Source organism: Bos taurus, chromosome 1 (genome assembly GCF_002263795.3).
Source record: "Bos taurus isolate L1 Dominette 01449 registration number 42190680 breed Hereford chromosome 1, ARS-UCD2.0, whole genome shotgun sequence".
In the NCBI taxonomy this organism is placed as follows: Eukaryota; Metazoa; Chordata; class Mammalia; order Artiodactyla; family Bovidae; genus Bos; species Bos taurus.
This window is the reverse complement of record NC_037328.1, coordinates 70,851,642-70,871,454: the sequence shown is the minus strand read 5'-3', so window position 1 is coordinate 70,871,454 and position 19,813 is coordinate 70,851,642. Positions and strand designations below refer to the sequence as shown.

The 19,813-nt window shown below is 38.1% G+C and overlaps 1 protein-coding gene across 5 annotated transcripts in view; it reads left to right on the top strand.

Annotated features, from left to right (window-relative positions):
- PCYT1A (phosphate cytidylyltransferase 1A, choline) overlaps positions 1-19,813 on the top strand; it is a 53,235-nt gene that overhangs the window by 6,383 nt on the left and 27,039 nt on the right. For all 5 annotated transcript variants that reach the window (NM_001105052.2, XM_015471394.3, XM_005201384.5 and 2 more), the window contains one exon: positions 13,650-13,776. In NM_001105052.2, coding sequence (NP_001098522.1) covers positions 13,660-13,776 — 117 coding nt within the window. In that variant the 5' untranslated portion in view covers positions 13,650-13,659. The remainder of the gene's footprint in view (positions 1-13,649; positions 13,777-19,813) is intronic.

The following is a 19,813-nucleotide window of genomic DNA, read 5'->3' as shown; positions in this document are numbered from 1 at the left end:
CAGATTTATATCTGTGGAGTCAGTGATGCTATCTAGCATCTCATCCACTATTGCCCACTTCTGCCCCTGCCTTCAGTCTTTCCCAGCATCAGGGTCTTTTCCAGTGAGTCAGCTCCTCATGTCAGGTGGCCAAAGTATTGGAGCTTCAGCTTCATCATCAGTCCTTCCAATGACTATTCAGGGTTGATTTCTTTTAGGATTGACTGGTTTGATCTCCCTGCAGTCTAAAGGGACTCTCAAGAGTCTTCTCCAGCACCACAATTCAAAAGCATGTGTTTTTCAATGCTCAGCCTTCTTTATGATACAATTCTCACATTCGTACAGGATTACTGGAAAAAGCCTTTTAATACTTTAAGTTAGCTTTTCTTCCAAGGAGCAAGCATCTACTAATTTTATGGTTAGTGACATAAATTGCAGTAATCCTGCATCAGAAAGTTATGGTATGCGAGGACTTCCTTGGCTAAGACTCCAAGCTCCCTAATTCAAGGGTCCCAGGTTTGATCCCTGATCAGGAAACTAGATCCCACATACTGCAACTAAGATCTGGTGCAGCCAAATAAATAGTTTGTTGTTTGTTTGTTTGTTTTTAAAGAAAGGTATGGTACAGTTTCTTGAAATAATTGTATTTCTAGCACTGTCCTCCACATTAGAACTGTTTACATAATCTAGGTAGAGTTTGCTACCAAATTATTAATAAAACTGATCTTGTTTTCATTTAGAATAGAGTTGGCAAACTTCTTAGGTAAAGGGCCTGATAGTAAATATTCAGCTCTGCGGATCATACATTCTCTGTTGCAACTACTCAACTCTGCAGTTGTAGCACAAAAATAGCCATAGGCAGTACATAAGTGAATGAGCATGGCTGTGTTTCAGTAAAACTTTAATTATAAAAACAGACTGTGGGCTATTTTTGACTTGTAAGCTGTAGTTTGCTGACCCTTGCTGTAGGAATTCTGCTAGTTCTTGAATCCAGCCCTTCCTCCCACTGTGGGCTAGATATATCCTCCCTCAAGCTTCAAAGATCTTTACACAAAGGGTGATGTGGCTGCACTGTTATCTGTGGGAAGGCCTGAGTGTACAGCAAATGACATGATTAATGCCAGCAGTGTTTGATGCACTTTAACCTAGAAGTTCATAGAGCTTGCCTCTTAGAGCACTACTTTATTAAATTCCACAGTGGTAGAAGCAGATAAAGATAACAAATATGAAGTATGCTTGCTCATTTAGCTTTGGAACTGGGCATTGGTATGCCAGTAGAAAATTGCTGTTATTGTTCAGTCACTCAGTTGTGTCTGACTCTTTGTGACCCCATGGGCTGCAGTGTGCCAGCCTTCCCTGTCCTTCACTATTTCCCAGAGTTTGCTCGAACTCATGTCCATTAAGTCGATAATGCCATCCAACCATCTCATCCTGAGTATAGGGTTGTATTGAGGGAAATTATTGTAGGCCCAGGGATGAGGGGAAGCAGGAATAGAAGGCAAAGGAAAAATTCTTGTCTCCTTTTTTTTTTTAATCAGATAGTTCCTATAGTACTCAGTCAAATTTGAGTTAGATTTTTGAAACTTGAAGAGTATATATGATTGCAGCTTTTGCTACTTAGGTTGTTGCATAGCTTAAGAAGCAGTGTCCATCTCCTCTTTCACCCTGGGATGCTTAGTAAATCTACCAGCAATAAGGAAGTAGAATAGAAGGGGATTGAGTAGGAGTTTCTAAAACTACACTTCCAGGAGACTTTCATCTTTAAAACACTAGCACATGCATACCAGCACCCAGATATTGTCTCCTTCAAGACATTCATGTTGGAAAAACACTTGATTAGACTTATCCTCCATATCTCCGTCCTGCCACCCCTTCCCGCTGACACACATTTCCACTTCTTTTGTGTGCTTCCTTAATAGCAGAGTTGATCTGTCCAAGCAGGCATCTACTGGAACACTGAGGAACAAGGCTAGCAGTGTGTACTGGGAGGTGAGTCAGCAGAAATGGAGCCAGATTTTGTGAATCTGGGTAAAAATCACAGGAGCAGATACTACATCCTGTATCTTGAAAGCAGTTTGGAGACACTAAGGCACTTACTAGCCAGGGTGGTGGTAGTGTGGGTATTTATGTCCATATTTAGATTCTGTGTTTGAATGGGGAATTTGAGTGACTAAGATGAAGTGACTTATCTAAGGACTGAATATGTAGCAGTGTTGGAAAAATTACAAATGCTGCATTTTAAATGCCAGCTCTATTTTCCTCTTTTTTGTTACAGCTTCTTTTGACATAGAAGCTTTTGGGAAGGATAAACAGCTAAGGAAATAGGTTTTGGCCTACCCTCTTGGGCTCAAGAGGGAGGCACTGTATTTTGTCTCCAGCTGTTTTCATTCTGACTTAGATGAATTAATATGCGTGGTGTGGCTGGAAACCAGGATCTACCTGCAAATTATTAGGCAATCTCCTGCTCCCCATCCTCATTTTGCTCTTGTACTGCATTGGCTCTGAGGAGGTGCCGTGTTCCCCCAGCCCTACTACCCACTGTCAAGTAGATACTAAGGCAGCCACTGTGTGTGTGTGCTTTCACTCTGGAATGTAGATATTTAAAGTCTCCTTTTCCGGGGACATCACTCACTTTTACTTGAATAGCATTGCTGCTGCTAAGTCACTTCAGTCGTATCCAACTCTGTGTGACCCCATAGACGGCAGCCCACCAGGCTCCCCCGTCCCTGGGATTCTCCAGGCAAGAACACTGGAGTGAGTTGCCATTTCCTTCTCCAATGCATGAAAGTGAAAAGTGAAAGGGAAGCCGCTCAGTCGTGTCCCACTCTTCGCAACCCCATGGACTGCAGCCCACCAGGCTCCTCCGTCCATGGGATTTTCCAGGCAAGAGTACTGGAGTGGGGTGCCATTTGATTACAAAGGGGCAGTTATCATAAACAGAGAGTTTGGGAAGTATTGTTCCTCATTGTTGGAGATATTCAGTGATTACTGGGCAGTTGTGAGTATAATAAAGGTGGTATAGTTTTAGGTAAAGCTAAGTTTCAGTATAATGAATTAAAAAGCCAGCATGTATTTGCTACCCTCAGTACACTCTCATCCTCCACATACCTTTTCTCGATATGTTCTGGCAAATTCAATATGTTCTATTGTTCCAATAAAGTTCCAATAAAGTCTGTTGGAACTTTAGGGAAACTGGGGGTAATTTTTTTCATCAGTTTAGGCACTAGTTATTAAATTTTTCTATATACTTTCAAGGTGTGTAAGTTAGTAGATATGAGGAACATGGAGATGATCTAAGAGAGCCAGTGAAAAATGAAAAACATGGCAACCTATAAAGTCAAAGTTTAAAAATAGTTTTAGTAATAGTTCTAGAGGAAAGGCATGACAATTAATCTCTTTATAATTTCTGAATTCTTTTAGGCTAATTGTTATGGAATGTCTGGGGTCTTGGTGTTTTCTACCTCCTAAAACAGTGGAAAGATATAGAAGTATTTTACATTATAAAACAAAAAATATTAGTTGTATTTGTTCTAAATCCAAAGGATCTTTAGCCTTCAGTTTGTCTGATGCATCATCTTCAGTTTAAAGTATAGTGTAGAATACAGGATAGGACACAAAAGTCATCTTTGGGAAATAAAAGAACTATGTGTAAACAGATAAGGAAAAATACTTCTGACAGGATGAGAGCTTTATTTTACCATCTTTGATACACTTCTAAATTGACAAGTATTTGACATCTTTCCATCAAAACAAAATACTGTGTAGTGTTTTTCAAAATTTCAAAGGAGTTTTTTTTTTTAATTTATTCAAATAGTTATTGAGCATCTGCTGTGTGCTAGGGCTTATTGCCAGGTATTGGATGCATCAATTATGATTTTGTGGTTCTAAGTGATAAGAAACCCAGCTTACCTGAGTTTCAGCAAAAAGGAAGTTCATTGGATGGCAGAATTAGGCAATTCAGGATCTGGCTTCTCTCCATCATCATTGCTTTCTCTGTGTTGTCTACTTTGAGAAAGACTCTTCCTGGTTATAGGATGACCGCTAGATTGTCATAGATGGTTCCTAGAGTTGTGTCTCCAGGTTTAAATTCACAAATCTTTGTCCAACCATTCCCATCTGACAAGACCTGGGATTCACTCTGATTGGACTATCTTAGGTCACCTTTCAGTTCCTTTCCCACCTGCCTCTTCCCCAGTCTGTGGCCTGGGAGAGTGATGTGCTAATTGGTTCAGGTTAGGCATGTGGTATCTGATGGCATGTGGTATGAAGGGTGGTATGAAGGGTGAAGATCACACAGGCCAAATGATACTGACTCTCCAAATGAAAATGGTCCCTGTCCAGAGCAGGAGATTGCACAGTGGAAAGACAAACAACATTTGGGAGTTTGTTTTCTAATCTCTCATTTGATCTTTACCATAACTTAGAAATTAAGTACGTTTTATTAGAAAGTTCCTTAATCTCATGAAGAATCTCTTAGGGTCAATGCATTCACCTTAACTTAGAGTTAAGGTACAAGGAGGAGCTAAAAAATATTTTTTTGGCCAAAGTTTTTTTTTTTTTTTGGCCAGGCCACATGATTTGTGGGATTTTAGTTTCTTGACCAGGGATCGAACCTGTGCTCCCTGCAGCAGACGCATGAATCCTAACCACTGAACCGCCAGGAAGTCCCTGGGAGCAGCTAGAATGAACTCCCCTTACAGGTGTTATGATTCCTGTAGTGCATCCTCTACTGTTATACTGTAGCCCAAACCAAAACCTAAGTAGTCTGTCAGTGATATGCCCAGTAAGAAGGAGTTCAGTCTTTATGAAAGGTGAAATTAAATTCCTGCCTGGCACAGTGTAGTGCATGGCCAAGGTGGAAGAAGTGTTTTTGCTTAAATTCAGGTATGACCATTTTGTACACTAGGTAACATAATGTTGTCATTAAGTGCACAGATCTAGAGCCAGAATGCCTTCGTTCAAATCCTGTTTTTGCCCTGTCCCAGACGCGTCATCTCAGTCAAGTCATTTAACCCAGCTGTGCCTCAATTTCTTCATCTGCAAAATAGAGTTAATAATATTATCTACCTCATAAGATTGTTGTTATTTGATATATACAAAAGGTTTAGGGAGTTCCCTGGTGGTCCACTGGCTTAGACTTCATGCTCCTAATGGAGGGGGCCCAGGTTCAATCCATGGTAAGGGAACTATAGGTCCCACATGCTGCAAGAGTTCATAAGCCACAACTAAGAGATCCCACATGCTGCAGTGGAGATCAAAGATTCTATGTACTGCAACTAAATAAATAAAAAATATTTTAAAGATATATAATATATGCAAAAGGTTTATAACTTTCTGGCACATAGAAAGTACTCTGTGTTAGTTTTGAATGCATGCATGCTAAGTCACTTCCATCATATCCTACTCTTTGTGACCTATGGACCATATCCCTCCAGGCTCCTCAGTCCATGGGATTCTCCAAGCAAGAATACTGGAGTGTGTTGGCATTCCCTTCTCCAGGGGATTTCCCCAACCCAGGGATCGAACCCATGTCTCTTAGGTCTCCTACATTGGCAGGCGAGTTCTTTACAACTAACACCACCTGGGAAGTCCGCATTAGCTATAATTTTTATCATCACTATTATCATCATAATCTTTGGGACAGTGATAGAGAAATGTGGATTATGTGATAGTACAATGAAACAGGTTTATGTCTGATCGAATACTGTAATCATTACTGTAATAATTACTGTAACCATTACAGTCTATTACTGTAATCACTAAGAATTCTAAATATATTTTTTATTCTGTTTTCTGAAGGTAAACTCTTGTGTATTTTATATTGTACTAATGTAGAGTATTATGAGTGAATCTCAGTGAGAAAGGGTTCTAGTGGTATGTTACATTGGTATATGGTGACATCTATTCTGATCAGTATTTTCGGTACTAATGTGGATGGAGACATAAAAACCATGCTTTTCAAGTTTATAGATTACATAAAATTGTGACTGCAAAGTGATAGATGGCAGTCACAATTTGAAATTATTTTAACAGATTAGAACAAACAGATCAGTCAAGATGGACTTTTGTAAAGCAATTATCCTTCAATAAAAAAATTTTTTTAAAGATAGACTTTAACAGGATTATGACCAATAAAATGAATAAGCATATTTCTGTACATTCTTTGCTTGAATGACCTGGTATGCTAAAATGAAATGCCTCCTAAGGTCACCTAGTCCCTTTTCAGATACTCTCATTCCTCAAAAGTATTTTATTATGTTTAGTTAAAATTTGTGTCTCTGCATCTTCCAACTAGTGATTCATTTTCTATTATCTAGAGTGTCACAGAGTAAGTGTCTGCCCTATTCAACATGACAGGCATTCAGATATTTAGAGACAGGTATTAGGTACCTTCTTGTATAGTAAGTACAGTGTCATATTTTACCATATACTATAGTGGTTAAGAATATGTAGCCTGCAGCCAGGCTGACTGAATTTGATTCCTAGCACCACTTACTAGTTGTGTGACTTTTATTTTCTGTACCTCAAATTCAATAGTGATAAAAATAATACATGTATGTCAGAGGATTGTGAATGTTAAGAGAGTTTTAATATTTTAAGAAATTTTTGACATACAGGTGTTACATAAATGCTGACAGTAGTAGTAATAATATTTTTTTCTTCATCATTGCTTTACATCAGACTCTAGAAGAGTTCTTGCTACAACAATGATTCTTTAATGGGGTAGGGATAGAATGGGGAAGATGCAGTGAGCATACCTCGTTTTATCATAATTTTACATGAAAAGTACACTTTTCACAGTTGTAATCATGGAGAAAAACTTGACAAAATCTTTTGACTATAGAGGATATGTAGGAAATAGACAAAGGCAGATGATGGCAACTACTACTACTATGAAATAATAATAGTAGCTGATGTTTACAAAGTAATGCTCAAAATTCTCCAAGCCAGGCTTCAGCAATATGTGAACCATGAACTTCCAAATGTTCAAGCTGGTTTTAGAAAAGGCAGAGGAAACAGAGATCAAATTGCCAACATCTGCTGGATCATGGAAAAAGCAAGAGAGTTCCAGAAAAACATCTATTTCTGCTTTATTGACTATGCCAAAGCCTTTGACTATGTAGATCACAATGAACTGAGGAAAATTCTGAAAGAGATGGGAGTACCAGACCACCTGACCTGCCTCTTGAGAAACCTGTGTGCAGGTCAGGAAGCAACAGTTAGAACTGGACATGGAACAACAGACTGGTTCCAAATAGGAAAAGGAGTACATCAAGGCTGTATATTGTCACCCTACTTATTTAACTTATATGCAGAGTACATCATGAGAAATGCTGAGCTGGATGAAGCACAAGCTGGAATCAAGACTGCCGGGAGAAATATCAATAACCTCAGATATGCAGATGACACCACCCTTATGGCAAAAAGTGAAGAAGAACTAAGGAGCCTCTTGATGAAAGTGAAAGTAGAGAGTGAAAAAGTTGGCTTAAAGCTCAACGTTTAGAAAATGAAGATCATGGCATCTGGTCCCATCACTTCCTGGCAAGTGGATGGGGAAACAGTGGAAACAGTGGCTGACTTTATTTTTCTGGGCTCCAAAATCACTGCAGATGGTGATTGTAGCCGTGAAATTAAAAGACGCTTACTCCTTAAAGGAAAGTTATGACCAACCTAGACAGCATATTCAAAAGCAGAGACATTACTTTGCCAACAAAGATCTGTCTAGTCAAGGCTATGGTTTTTCCAGTGGTCTTGTATGGATGTGAGAGTTGGACTATAAAGAAAGCTGAGCGCTGAAGAATTGATGCTTTTGAACTGTGGTGTTGGAGAAGATTCTTGAGGGTCCCTTGGGCTGCAAGGAGATCCAGCCAGTCCATCCTAAAGATCAGTCCTGGGTGTTCATTGGAAGGACTGATGTTGAAGCTGTAACTCCAATACTTTGGCCACATGATGTGAAGAACTGACTCATTGGAAAAGACCCTGATGCTGGGAAAGATTGAGGGCAGGAGGAGAAGGGGACGACAGAGGATGAGATGGTTGGATGGTTTCACCGACTCAGTGGACATGGGTTTGGGTGGACTCTGGGAGTTGGTGATGGACAGGGAGGCCTGGAGTGCTGAGGTTCATGGGGTCGCAAAGAGTCAGACACGACTGAGCGACTGAACTGAACTGATATTTACAAGCACATACTGTATACACAGACATTGAGCTAAGGCTTTACATAGATTATTCCTTTTAAACCTAATCTGTTAGATGATGAAACTAAGACTTGCAGAGATAAAGAATTTGGCAAAATTTTCATGGCTAGTGATAGAAATGGACTTCATACTTACATAATATGATTTTAGTGTCTCATCTCTTTTTAATTACTGCAGTATGCAAACAGTGTAAGGTTAAAGATTTTTACTTTTCTCAAAATGGAACATGAATAAAAAACTATTGAGAAACACTGCCTTAGACATTTGGTTAGAGGTGTTTATATAAGGCAGATGGAGAGATTTTATTGAATGTATTTGCTCAACTGAAATACAGGTAAAATATGTTAGTATTACTATTATTTACCAATGGGCTTTGTAATGTGTCAATACTAATACTAATGGTTGCCTTCATTCTTACTTTGTTCATAAATTTTACATTAGCTTTAAATAACTAGTCAGATATCCTTTCTCCTGCTTCAGGTTCTCTCTCTGATATTTTATGTGTGATTTTTTAAATCTAGTGGAATAGATTCAGTGTCACAGTACGTAGTGACCTCAGATATCAGTTTGACTTTAAAATATCTTTAGAACTTCCCTACTGGTGCATTGGTTATGAATCCACCTGTCAGTGCAGGGGACATGGGTTTGATCCCTGGTCCACGAAGATTCCACGTGCCGCACTCAGGACAACTAAGCCTGTGTGCCACAATCGCTGAGCCCACGTGCTCTAGAGCCCTTGCTCTGCAACAAGAGAAGCCACCACAATGAGAAGCCTGTGTACCACAACTAGAGAAAGCCCTTGCACAGCAACAAAAACCCAGCACAATCAAAAGGAAACCAAAAAAAAGACTGGATGTCTTAAACAACAGAAATTTTTAAATACTTTAAAATCACAATGGCGGTATTTACCTCCTTTGCTTCTTTCTAATGTGGTGATATCTACCATGTGTTTGGCTGGTTAAGTTAAATCATACAACTTAATCATACAACATGATTCAGTACTTCAAGAATTAAGCAGTTAAAAGCAAAGCAGAATTTCTGTTATGTATATTTTACCACAATGTAAACAAAACAAACAAACAAAAAGCAAAGCAAAATCAGAGTGGGGAGGGAGAGATGGATTATAAAGTGGTATGAGGAAACGAGAGTGAATGATATGTTTATCCTAATTTTGATGATTTCACAAGGGTATAATGTTGAAACTCATTAAATTATACGCTTTAAGTATACATTTATTGTATGTCAATTATACATCATTCAGTAAAGCTGAAAAAATATAGCCCACATATCCCCTCCACCCCCAACCCCTGCACACACAGAGCAAAGACTTCTGAGAAGTTCCGATAAACATGTCTTTGGATGTGTTAAGTATTTTTCTATTAAACTTTAAGAGATTTTAACTTGAAGTCATGGAAAGTAACTGGTGAGAATATGGCATGACATTTATCCCCTTGATTTATTATGGCATCCTTAAAACTCTACTTTGTAACATGAAGGAAATGTACAGGTGACTTAAATGCCACCTATTTGTAATGTCAGAAGAGAGAGGAACAGAGAAATAAAAAAAATTTTTATTGCTTAAGTTGAAAGCTTGTCAGGAAATCCTAGTAAAACTTTTCCGACAGGAAAGATCTGTACAGCTGGCAAATCAGGCAGCTTTGGAATCAGGCCAATAACCATGTTAGTTCTATTTGATTGGTCCTTGGACCTTGCTACTTTCAGTATCTGACCTTTTTATTTCACTGTTCATTTAGGCTGGTCTGACTTAAGCTTGCAAAAACTTAAGGAACCTATGCTATGGAAAGAATGTTCTTAATTGAAAGAAGAAGCAGCAGTAATGATGAGACAGTTTCTGTTACTAACAATTTGTGGATTTCTGGGAGACAGCATTCTGGTTTTCCCACTTACTAGCTGTGTGACCTCTGAATAGGTTGCTTAACCTCCCTGATCCTTAGTTTTCTCACTTGTATATTGGAACTAAAAATACCTGCTTCTCAGGTTATGTGGGTTAAATGAGAATAATGTATATAAAGTACCCAGCACAGTGCCTGTCACTGGTAATATTGAAGAAAAATAGTCATTATTATGATTGTTACTGTTACTGTCTTACCTCCTTGCAACACATTTAGATTGCTAACACATACTTCTTAGAATATATGTATCATCTACACTGATTCAGAGTTAGGAAGGAGAGAGAATCTATTTTTAGAGATCCCAAAAGACAACCTTTGATGAGGGCCTGTCTGTTTAGAAAATGATTATTGGACATTAAAAAAAAATACATTTATTAGGCTTATATTAGGTCTTAGTTGTGGCATGCGGGGTCTTCGTTGCAGTCCGTGGGCTTCTCTTGTTGAGGCCCTTGGCCTTAGTAGTTGGCTGCTCCAGCTTAGTTGCCCCGTGGCATGTGCGATCTTAATTCCCCAACCAGGGATCAAACACTCTTCCCCTCCATTGGAAGGCGGATTCTTAAGCACTGGACCACTAGGCAAGTCCCCAAGCATGTTTAAAAGTAAACTTTTTACCTTGAAAAAAAAAAAGTAAAACTTTCAAAAAAGGAATATTAAAATGAAGCCCTTTATGACCCACTAAGTTTCATTTGGGCTTCCTTGGCTCAGCATAAGAATCCACCTGCAGTGCAGGAGACGCAGGAGACATGGGGAAGATCCCTGGGTGGGAAAGATACCCTGGAGGAGGGCATGGTAACCCACTCCAGTATTCTTGCCTGGAGAATCCCATGGACAGAGGAACTTGGTGGGCTACAGTCCATAGGATTGCAAAGAGTCGGACATAACTGAAGCGACTGAGCATGCACTCACACAGCTTCATACATTGATGAAATTTTGCCATATCTGCTTTACCTTTTTGTATGTAATATAAATTTTTTTTCTTTTCTTTTTTTGCCAAGGATAAGTTGCAACGATCAGAGATCATAACCCTTTGTCCCTAGATACTTCAGCATTAAAAAAAAGGACAGTCTTTTGCGTAACAGTGTAATTATCAACTTCAGGAAGTTTATTTTAACATTGATACATACTATTATCTGATACAACCAATATTTTAATTTTACTGGTTGTTCTAATAACTATCTTTTATAATGATTTCTCCCCCAGTCTAGAATTATGCATTACATTTAGTTGTCATTTCTTTGGTCTTTTAACCTGAAACAGTCCTTCAGCCTTTCATTGTTTTTCATGATTGACATTTTTTTTGAAGAATACAGGCTTGTTTTGTAGAGGTTTGTCTAATTGTTGAGGTTTGTCTAATTGTTCCTCATAAGTACATAGGTTATGTGTTTTTGGCAGATAATATGACCCCAGTGCCTTGTATCAGGAAGCATTATTGGTGATGTTAATTAGCTTTAATTATTTAGGTAAGAGTTTTTTGTGTTTTTTTTTTTTTTCACTTTAAAGGTAACTCGCTTTACTTTGTAATTAATAAGTCATTGATGGAGAGAGAGTTTGAAACTGTGTAAACTCCTGTTCCCAAACAAAATTTCCCCCAGTGGTTTTAGAAAATGTGGTTTCCTCACATTGATTGAAGAAGTCTGCTTGAGAAAATAGCTTTTACTGTAAAAATTATAATACATTGTACACAATACATACTCAGTATTATTGACTGCCTGATCTTTGAGCTACCTGACACCATTTGCTGATTATATTTCTCATAATGGATTTTGTCTGCCTACTCTGAGAATTTAACAGATATTTGCAGCAAAATCTTGTTTGCAAATTAGAAACGGTCATTAATTGGACTGATCAGGCATTCTTAGCAGACCACTCAGATCAGTGAGATGAGAGTAGTAAATCTGAATTCTCGGTATTTCAAAAGAATAATTAATAACAATCATGAAAATCACTCATCATCATCACTGGAAAAGCTTACTAAGTATATAATTCTCTTCTTCCTTTTTATTTTAATTTGTGATGAAAGGACATTTGAATTTGAATATGTGATGAAAGGAAGTTTCTGGGTGGTATTCATCTTTCACTTTAGACTCTGACATTTTTTTCATATCAGGCTAATACTTAGCCATGACTCATGTTTCTTGTAGATCTTGTCACATTGCTCTTTGGAATTTAGCCAAAGGAAAGAAAATAAGGCACGATTGCAATTGTTTAAATAAATATCTTATTCAGGAGGGCTTATTAGAGGCAGAGAGACAGAGTAGAAAGTCCTCATTCTGTCTAGTATTTTGTTTTGTTTACCACTTGTGTTCTGAGGATCTTTTTTCCATCTGTCATTATATCTTGGACAGAGGTGGCAGTTGATCATTGAAGTTCCTCTCTCTCTCTAATTCCTGGCTGATACCTAAAATTTTATCATTATCAAGAAATAAATTTAATTGTAAAAATTATGTCACCTAAACATAAAACAATGGCAACCCACTCCAATATTCTTGCTTGGAGACTCCCAGGGACGGGGGAGCCTGGTGGGCTGCTGTCTATGGGGTCGTACAAAGTCGGACATGACTGAAGCGACTTAGCAGCAGCAGCAGCAAACATAAAACATCAAATATTCAGAACTTTTCTGTAATAGTTGCTAAATGTTTTCTTTTAAATGAGACAACAATAAATAAATTTTCCTTGGGGGAAGAAGCCTGGGTGGGGTTTTAGTAGTTGGGGATTGTGAACAAGTTTAAGGTGCTAAGGCTCTCAAAGAGGACAGGGAAATGAGTATTGAAAAAGGAAAAGGAAAGACATTTAAAAGATACAAGTATGTTTGTTGTTTAGTTTCTAAGTTGTGTCTGACTCTGAGACCCCCCTGGGCTGTAACAGCTTGCCAAGCTCCCCTATCGCTATCCGTGGGATTCCCCAGTCAGGAATACGGGGGTGGGTTGCCATTTCCTTCTCTAGGCATCTTCCCAAACCAAGGATCAAACCTGAGTCTCCTGCATTAGCAGGCAGATTATTTACTGCTGAGCTACCAGAGAAGCTCACAAATATACTTACTCTACAATTTTCATACCTCTAACTCTGGACAAGTAGTCTTTGAAATATACAGAGCATTTAGAATTAAGAAATCCAGACTTTGTTAACCAGTAATTGCTGATGGCCAAATTTTTTTCTTTTTTAAAAAAGACTCTTTCTCCATCTGTACCAAAGACATACCTTTCACATTTCCTTGCACCTGTAAGACCTCTAGGTGTCCTAGGGATGTGATGCAAGAGTAGTGAAAGTCTGTATAACTAACTTTCTCAGCCAAGTTCTTCCAGTGTTTTGCATGCAGTCAGGGTATGAAATAAATAGTTAGTATTGTTTGTGCAGTAATTTCCAAGCTCCAGATGATTAATTGTGGCCATTGTTCCACAGAGAGGCATTTCAGTGTTTCTACTAGAGCCTGGTTTTTGTGACGCTTTGCTCTTTTTTATCAGATGCGTTTGGTTCATCTTTGTGAAGTGTGTGCTTTTCCCTGTCATTGAGAAATTTTCTCCCCAGTGAGAAAAAAATTCTTTTCACTTTCTATGACCAGCTAAAAGAAGATGGATACACAGAATTCAGCCAAAGTCAACACAAGGAAGAGGAGGAAAGAGACACCTGGACCCAATGGGGCAACAGAAGAAGATGGAATTCCTTCAAAAATGCCACGCTGTGCAATTGTAAGTAAGGAAGAGATTTCTTTTTGAACTCTTAACCTTGCAGGGGGAAGGTAGAAAGTGATATAACACTGATGATATCAACATTACTTCTTATCAAGTCTTCTTAAATAATGGAAAGAATGAACAGTAAGTGTGAATAGTGACTTTCCAACAGTTGTTGGAAATCTTATGCAGATTATAATTCAGAGTTCAGTTGTAAGAACTTTACACTGGAATTGAAAAAAGAATTTTAGGAAAACTTGGAGTTTGTATGTATATTAGGCAAAAAAATGATAAAATTCAAAGTAATGAAATAGAGAAATTGTAGCCCCAGGCAGTGATCTGATCTTGGTATCATCTCTTGTTTAGTTTTCTGTGTCTTACTGTCTTTTCTGTTATATCACTGCTCCACTCCATTACTAATTATATCTTAGATAAGAACCTTTTTCTACTACTGCCTACCTTATGTTCCTTTATCTCTGAAGTGTTATCTTTGTATTTCCTAACCACTTACAAACATTTGATGAAAGACTGCTTTCCAAACTCTTGATCCTGTCTCAGGTTGGTACCCTTCCTGAAACTTCCCCTGGAAAGCATATCAAAGAATATTTATAGATAATTGGAGTTATTATTGGTACACAGTGTTATGAAATCCATGTTTTAAAATCCCAGTAACAGAATCACATGTTTCTGTATTTTTGTACCTATATTAACCACTAGCCATTGATCAAACTGCAGTTTCCACTGGTTACTTTTGGAGCTTCATAACCCAGAAGGAAAAACATTTCTACTCTGACATAAGTAACAGTTGTTCCAAGCCAATATACTATCTTGAGCAGTAAAAGCAACTGGACTTCACAAATGGGAGGTTTATGCTCCAGGACTGATGTTAATGATGATGCTGAGGGCAAGTGTGTTCATTTCCTGTTTCTCTGTAACAAATAACCACAAATTTAATGAATGGTGTAAAACAATACAGATATATTATCTTATAGTTTTGGGGATTAGAAGTTTGAAATGGGTCTCAGAAAGCCAAAGTCAAGTGTTGGTAGGGCTGGAGGTTCTAGGGGAGAACTGTTTCCTTATATTTTCCAGCTTCTAGAGGTTGCCCATATTGCTTTGCTCAGGGGATCAGCTAGCAGTCACAACACTCTGACCACTGCTTTTGTCATCACATCTCCTTCTGAATCTCCTGCCTCTTTCTTTCACTTGTAAAGACTTGTGATTACATTGGATGGACATACTTAGCTATTCCAGGACAATCTATCTCAAAATCCTTTAATCACATTTGCAAAGCCCATGTTGCCATGTAAGATAGCATAGTCACAGGTTCGAGAACATAAGATGTACACATCCTTAGGAGAACATTATTCTTTATACCACAGCAGCTAAACTCAGAAAATGACTCAGCAGTCAACAAAACAGGGCATTGTTAATTTCTGAATGTTTCTTAGAGAATTCAGGTTTAGGAGATGGTGGCATCTCCTAATGGTGGCAGGTAGGCACAAATTCAGCATTCTCACTTGTAGTAAGGACAAGCTATAACCAAGAAGGTAATACTCTGAGCTGATCACCGTAGCCAGGAATAGACCTAAGAAGATGAATCTTAGTGGAATGGGCTCTGAGAAGAGTTAAATCTCTTGGTTTTTAGAATCTGAAGAATCTCAGTGTTTTTAGTTACTCTGCTTCATATATTCATGTCACAAATCAGTAATGGCTTGCTACCTATTTCACGTTCCTCTCTTGTATACACTGGCTATTTATCAAGGGCTGATGAGCAAAGATTCACTCACCCAAGAGGCTGGACTGACTCTAATGAGGAGTATCTGCTAAATAAACTTGTGTGTAATCTCTGCTGTACACATATGCTTTCTATCTCTGAATCTCTTTCAACTCTGTAGAAAAAACAAGATTTTTTTTCTTTACTGAGATCACAAATCTACCCATTTAAACTGTACAACTCAATGGTTTTTAATATATTCATAGAGTTGTGCTACCATCACCACAACCAATTTTAGAATATTCTTATCCCTAAAATAAGCCCCATACCCATTAACAGTCACTTCCCATTTCCTCCCAAGCTCTCACCTCTAGAAACCACTAATCTACATTATTCCTATAGATTTGCCTATTCTGGACATTGCAGATAAATGGCAATACACAATAGCTGGTCTTTTGTGGCTGGCTTATTTTACTGAATGTGTTTTCACGATTCGTTAATGTGGCATATTCAGTACTTAATTTGTTTTTATTGACAAGTAACATTCCATTGTAAATCACATACTACATTTTATTTATTCTCTCATTAGTTGATATTTGGGTTGAACAAACAAGATTTTATGACATACTTACATTGTGCCTGCATGGCAGTGGTTACTGGGAGGAGAGATGTGAACATAATATAGAGCTCTGTAACTCAGATCTCAACTAGTTTTTAAAAAAAGTGCTTTCCTTGAGAGCAGGGCAAGGAATAGGATGTGTCACCAAGTATTTGGTAGCTGGGTTTGTAGGTCATGATAGAATGGATATAAAGGAGAGAAAAGAATTAAGGAGGAAAAATTAAAGGATAACTTTATGGCTAGTTTGTCTTAAAGTATAAAGAATTTGTGCTTCTGGGTGGCTCAGTGATAAAGAATCCGCCTGCCAAGCAGGAGACGTGGGTTTGATCCCTGGGTCAGAAGATTCCCTGGAGAAGGAAATGGCAACTCCAGTATTCTTGCCTGGGAAATCCATGGACAAAGGAGCCTGGTGGGCTACAGTCCGTGGGATTGCAAAAGGGTTGGACATGGCTTAGCCACTAAACAACAACAACAGTCAGGAGAAAGTTTTTATGAAAGCAATATTGCATTTAGAAGTTCTTTCATAATTTGGAGGATAATGATGATCATTTTAAGTTTTAATTTTTAGTTATAATACTATTAGTTATAGTATTATACTATAGTAGTATATACTGCTGGGCTTCCCAGGTAGCACTACTGGGAAAGAATCCGCTTGACAATGCAGGAGACATGAGACGCGGGTTTGATCCCTGAGTTGGGAAGATACCTTGGAGGAGAAAATGGGAACCCCCTCCAGTATTCTTGCTTGGAGAATCCCTTAGACAGAGGAGCCTGGTGGGCTATGGTCCATAGGGTTGAAAAGAGTCGGACACAACTGAAGTGACTCAGCTTGCATGCATGCAGTATATACTATTAGTTATGGACTTCCCAGGTGGGGCTAGTGGTTAAGAATCTGTCTCCCAGTGCAGAAGACATAAGAGACATGGGTTTGATTCCTGGGTCAGAAAGATCCCCTGGAAGAGGGCATGCAACTCAGTCCAGTATTCTTGCCTGGAGAATCCCATGGACAGAGGAGCCTGGTGGGCTACAGTCCACAGGGTCACAAAGAGTTGGACACGACTGAAGAGACTTAGCACGCACTGTTAGTTATAATTTGCATAAACTTAGAAATTTTATATAACATTTAGAAGCTAACCTCTTAGATTAATACAAATTAGTTAATTTTGTTGGCATAAATAAACCTGTGTTCTATAACATGGAAGAGAGAATGAGCTAATGTTGTAGATTTGTTGAGTGACTACTTGTATGTGAAACACTGTACTAGTTACTTTGCATATGTTATTTTATTTAATCCTCATAACAAACTTATGGAGCAGGTTTTACTGCCTTCCATTTTATAGAAGATGAAAGCTTTAGAAGCTTGCCATGATTTCACTGCTATTAAGTGATAGGGCTGGAATTTAGATCTAACGATTTTCGGGTCCTAAAGGCTTGCCCTTTCATTTGTACTTTGCTACCAGAGAATCAGAAGACTTGAAAGCTATAATATTTCATAGGATTCATTTGAGGTTAAAATAAAGGAGATTTGTTTTAGGAGAACATAGGTACAAAGAAATACTTGGTCCTACTTTTATAAATTTCAGCTTTTAGTGACACTTTTCTCTGAGAAGAGAATAATAGGGTGGTTTTTTTGTTTTGTTTTGTTTTTTTAAATACTACTCATTCTAACTGGAGGCAGCTCTAGACAGTTAAAGGTTTTGCTGATCTGCCATAGCTGAAGAACCTTGGGTTTCATTCTCTATACTTAGGAGGAATCGATTCAGCACAAACTCTAGCCAGAAGGGACAGCTGCATTTGCCTTCTACAAGGAAGATTGAAGAAACAGAGTTATTAAAGATAGAATACTTAATGTATCTTTTAAAATTAAGGTAAAATTCACATAGCATAAAGTTCACCATTTTGTGCTGTGCTTAGTTGCTCAGTTGTGTCCACCTCTTTGCCATCCTTTGGATTGTAGCCCGCCAGGCTCCTCTGTCCATGGGATTTTTCAGGCAACAATACTGGAGTGGGTTGCTATTTTCTCCTTCGGGAATCTTCCCAACCCAGGGATCAAACCCATGTCTCCTGATTGTAGGCAGATTCTTACCCACTGAGACATCAGGGAAGCCCAAAGTTCACTGTTTTAATCATTTTAAAGTGTACGATTCAGTGGTTTTTAACACTAAAAATTCACAGTGGTTTTAACACTAAATCACCACTGTCTAATTCCAGAATATTTTTATTACCACGGAAAGAAATCCCATACCCATTAGCAATCATTCCCTCATTCTCCCCTCCCTCTATACCCTGGCAACCACTAATCTACTTTCTCTCTCTAGGGATTTGCCTATTATAGACATTTGGTATAATCACATAATATGTGGCCTTTTTTATGTCTGGCTTCTTTTATTTAGCACAATGTTTTCAAGGTCTATCCAGGTGATAGTGCTTATCAGTACTTCATTCCTTTTTAAAAGTGAATCCGTATAGACATACTACTATGTTTATCCATTCATCAGTTGTTGGACATTTGAATTATTTCAGAGAACACAGTAAGGCTGTCTTTCATCTACACGTACTAATGTTAATAAGCATAATTTTTTCTATTTCATATATTTTATATATAAGCATTTATTTATATAAACAACTTCATTGTGATAATTCTTACACCATTATAATTCACACACACATTTTGAGTGTGCAATTCAAAGTTTTTTAAAATGTTCACAGAGCTGTGTAGCCATCATCATAATACGTTTTAGTACATTTTCATTACTCCAGAGAGAAACCCTGTACCTGTTAGCAGTCACTCTCCATTTCTCCCCAACCCTTCCAGCCCACTGTTACCAGTAATCTATTTTCTATCCATGAACTTTCCAATTCTGAACATTGCAGATAAATGGAATCATATAATAAGTGGTCTTTTGTGGTTGGTTCTTTCACTTAGCATGATTTTTTCAAGGTTCATCCATGTTGTAGCAGGTATCAGTATTGCATTCCTTTTTATGTCTGAATGGCATTTGTTTTTTGAGTTATACTTACATACAGTAGAATGCATAAACCTTAGGTGTACAGCTCAATAAATGTTTATATGTGTACATATCCATGTAATAACTAGTACATCCAGAAGACCCCCTCACACCCCTGCTAGTCAATATCTGCTTTTCCAAGATTTTTTTTTTTGTTCTGTGGTTTCTATTCACCATAGATTAGTTTTGCCTGTTTTTGACCTTTATATAGGTGGAATCATAGAATATATCTTATTTTGTGACTAGCATATCCTTTTAGAAACACAAATTACTGTCAGATATCTCTTTGAGTACTTTTAGAGGATAAATTGTTTTTTTCAATTTAATCTGTAAGTAAATCTCTTAATTACTTCAGAAAATCGCACATTTTGGTCTGTTCTTTTTTTTTCTTATGATCTTTGTCTTTTTACTCTTTTTAAAAAATTTTATTCTATTTTTGGCTGTGCTGGGTCTTAGTTGCTGTGTGTGGGCCTGGTTGTGTTGAGTGGGGGCTCAGTCTCTAGTTGTGGTGCTTGGGCCTTTCATTGTGGTGGCTTCTCTTGTTGTGGAGCACAGGCTTGAGGTGCGTGGGCTTCAGTAGTTGTGACACATGGGCTTAGTTGCCCCACAGCATGTGGGATCTTCTGGGACTAGGGATTGAACTGGTGTCCCCTGCATTGCAAGGCGGATTCTTAACCATTGGACCACCAGAGAAGCCCTCCCTGGTCTTTT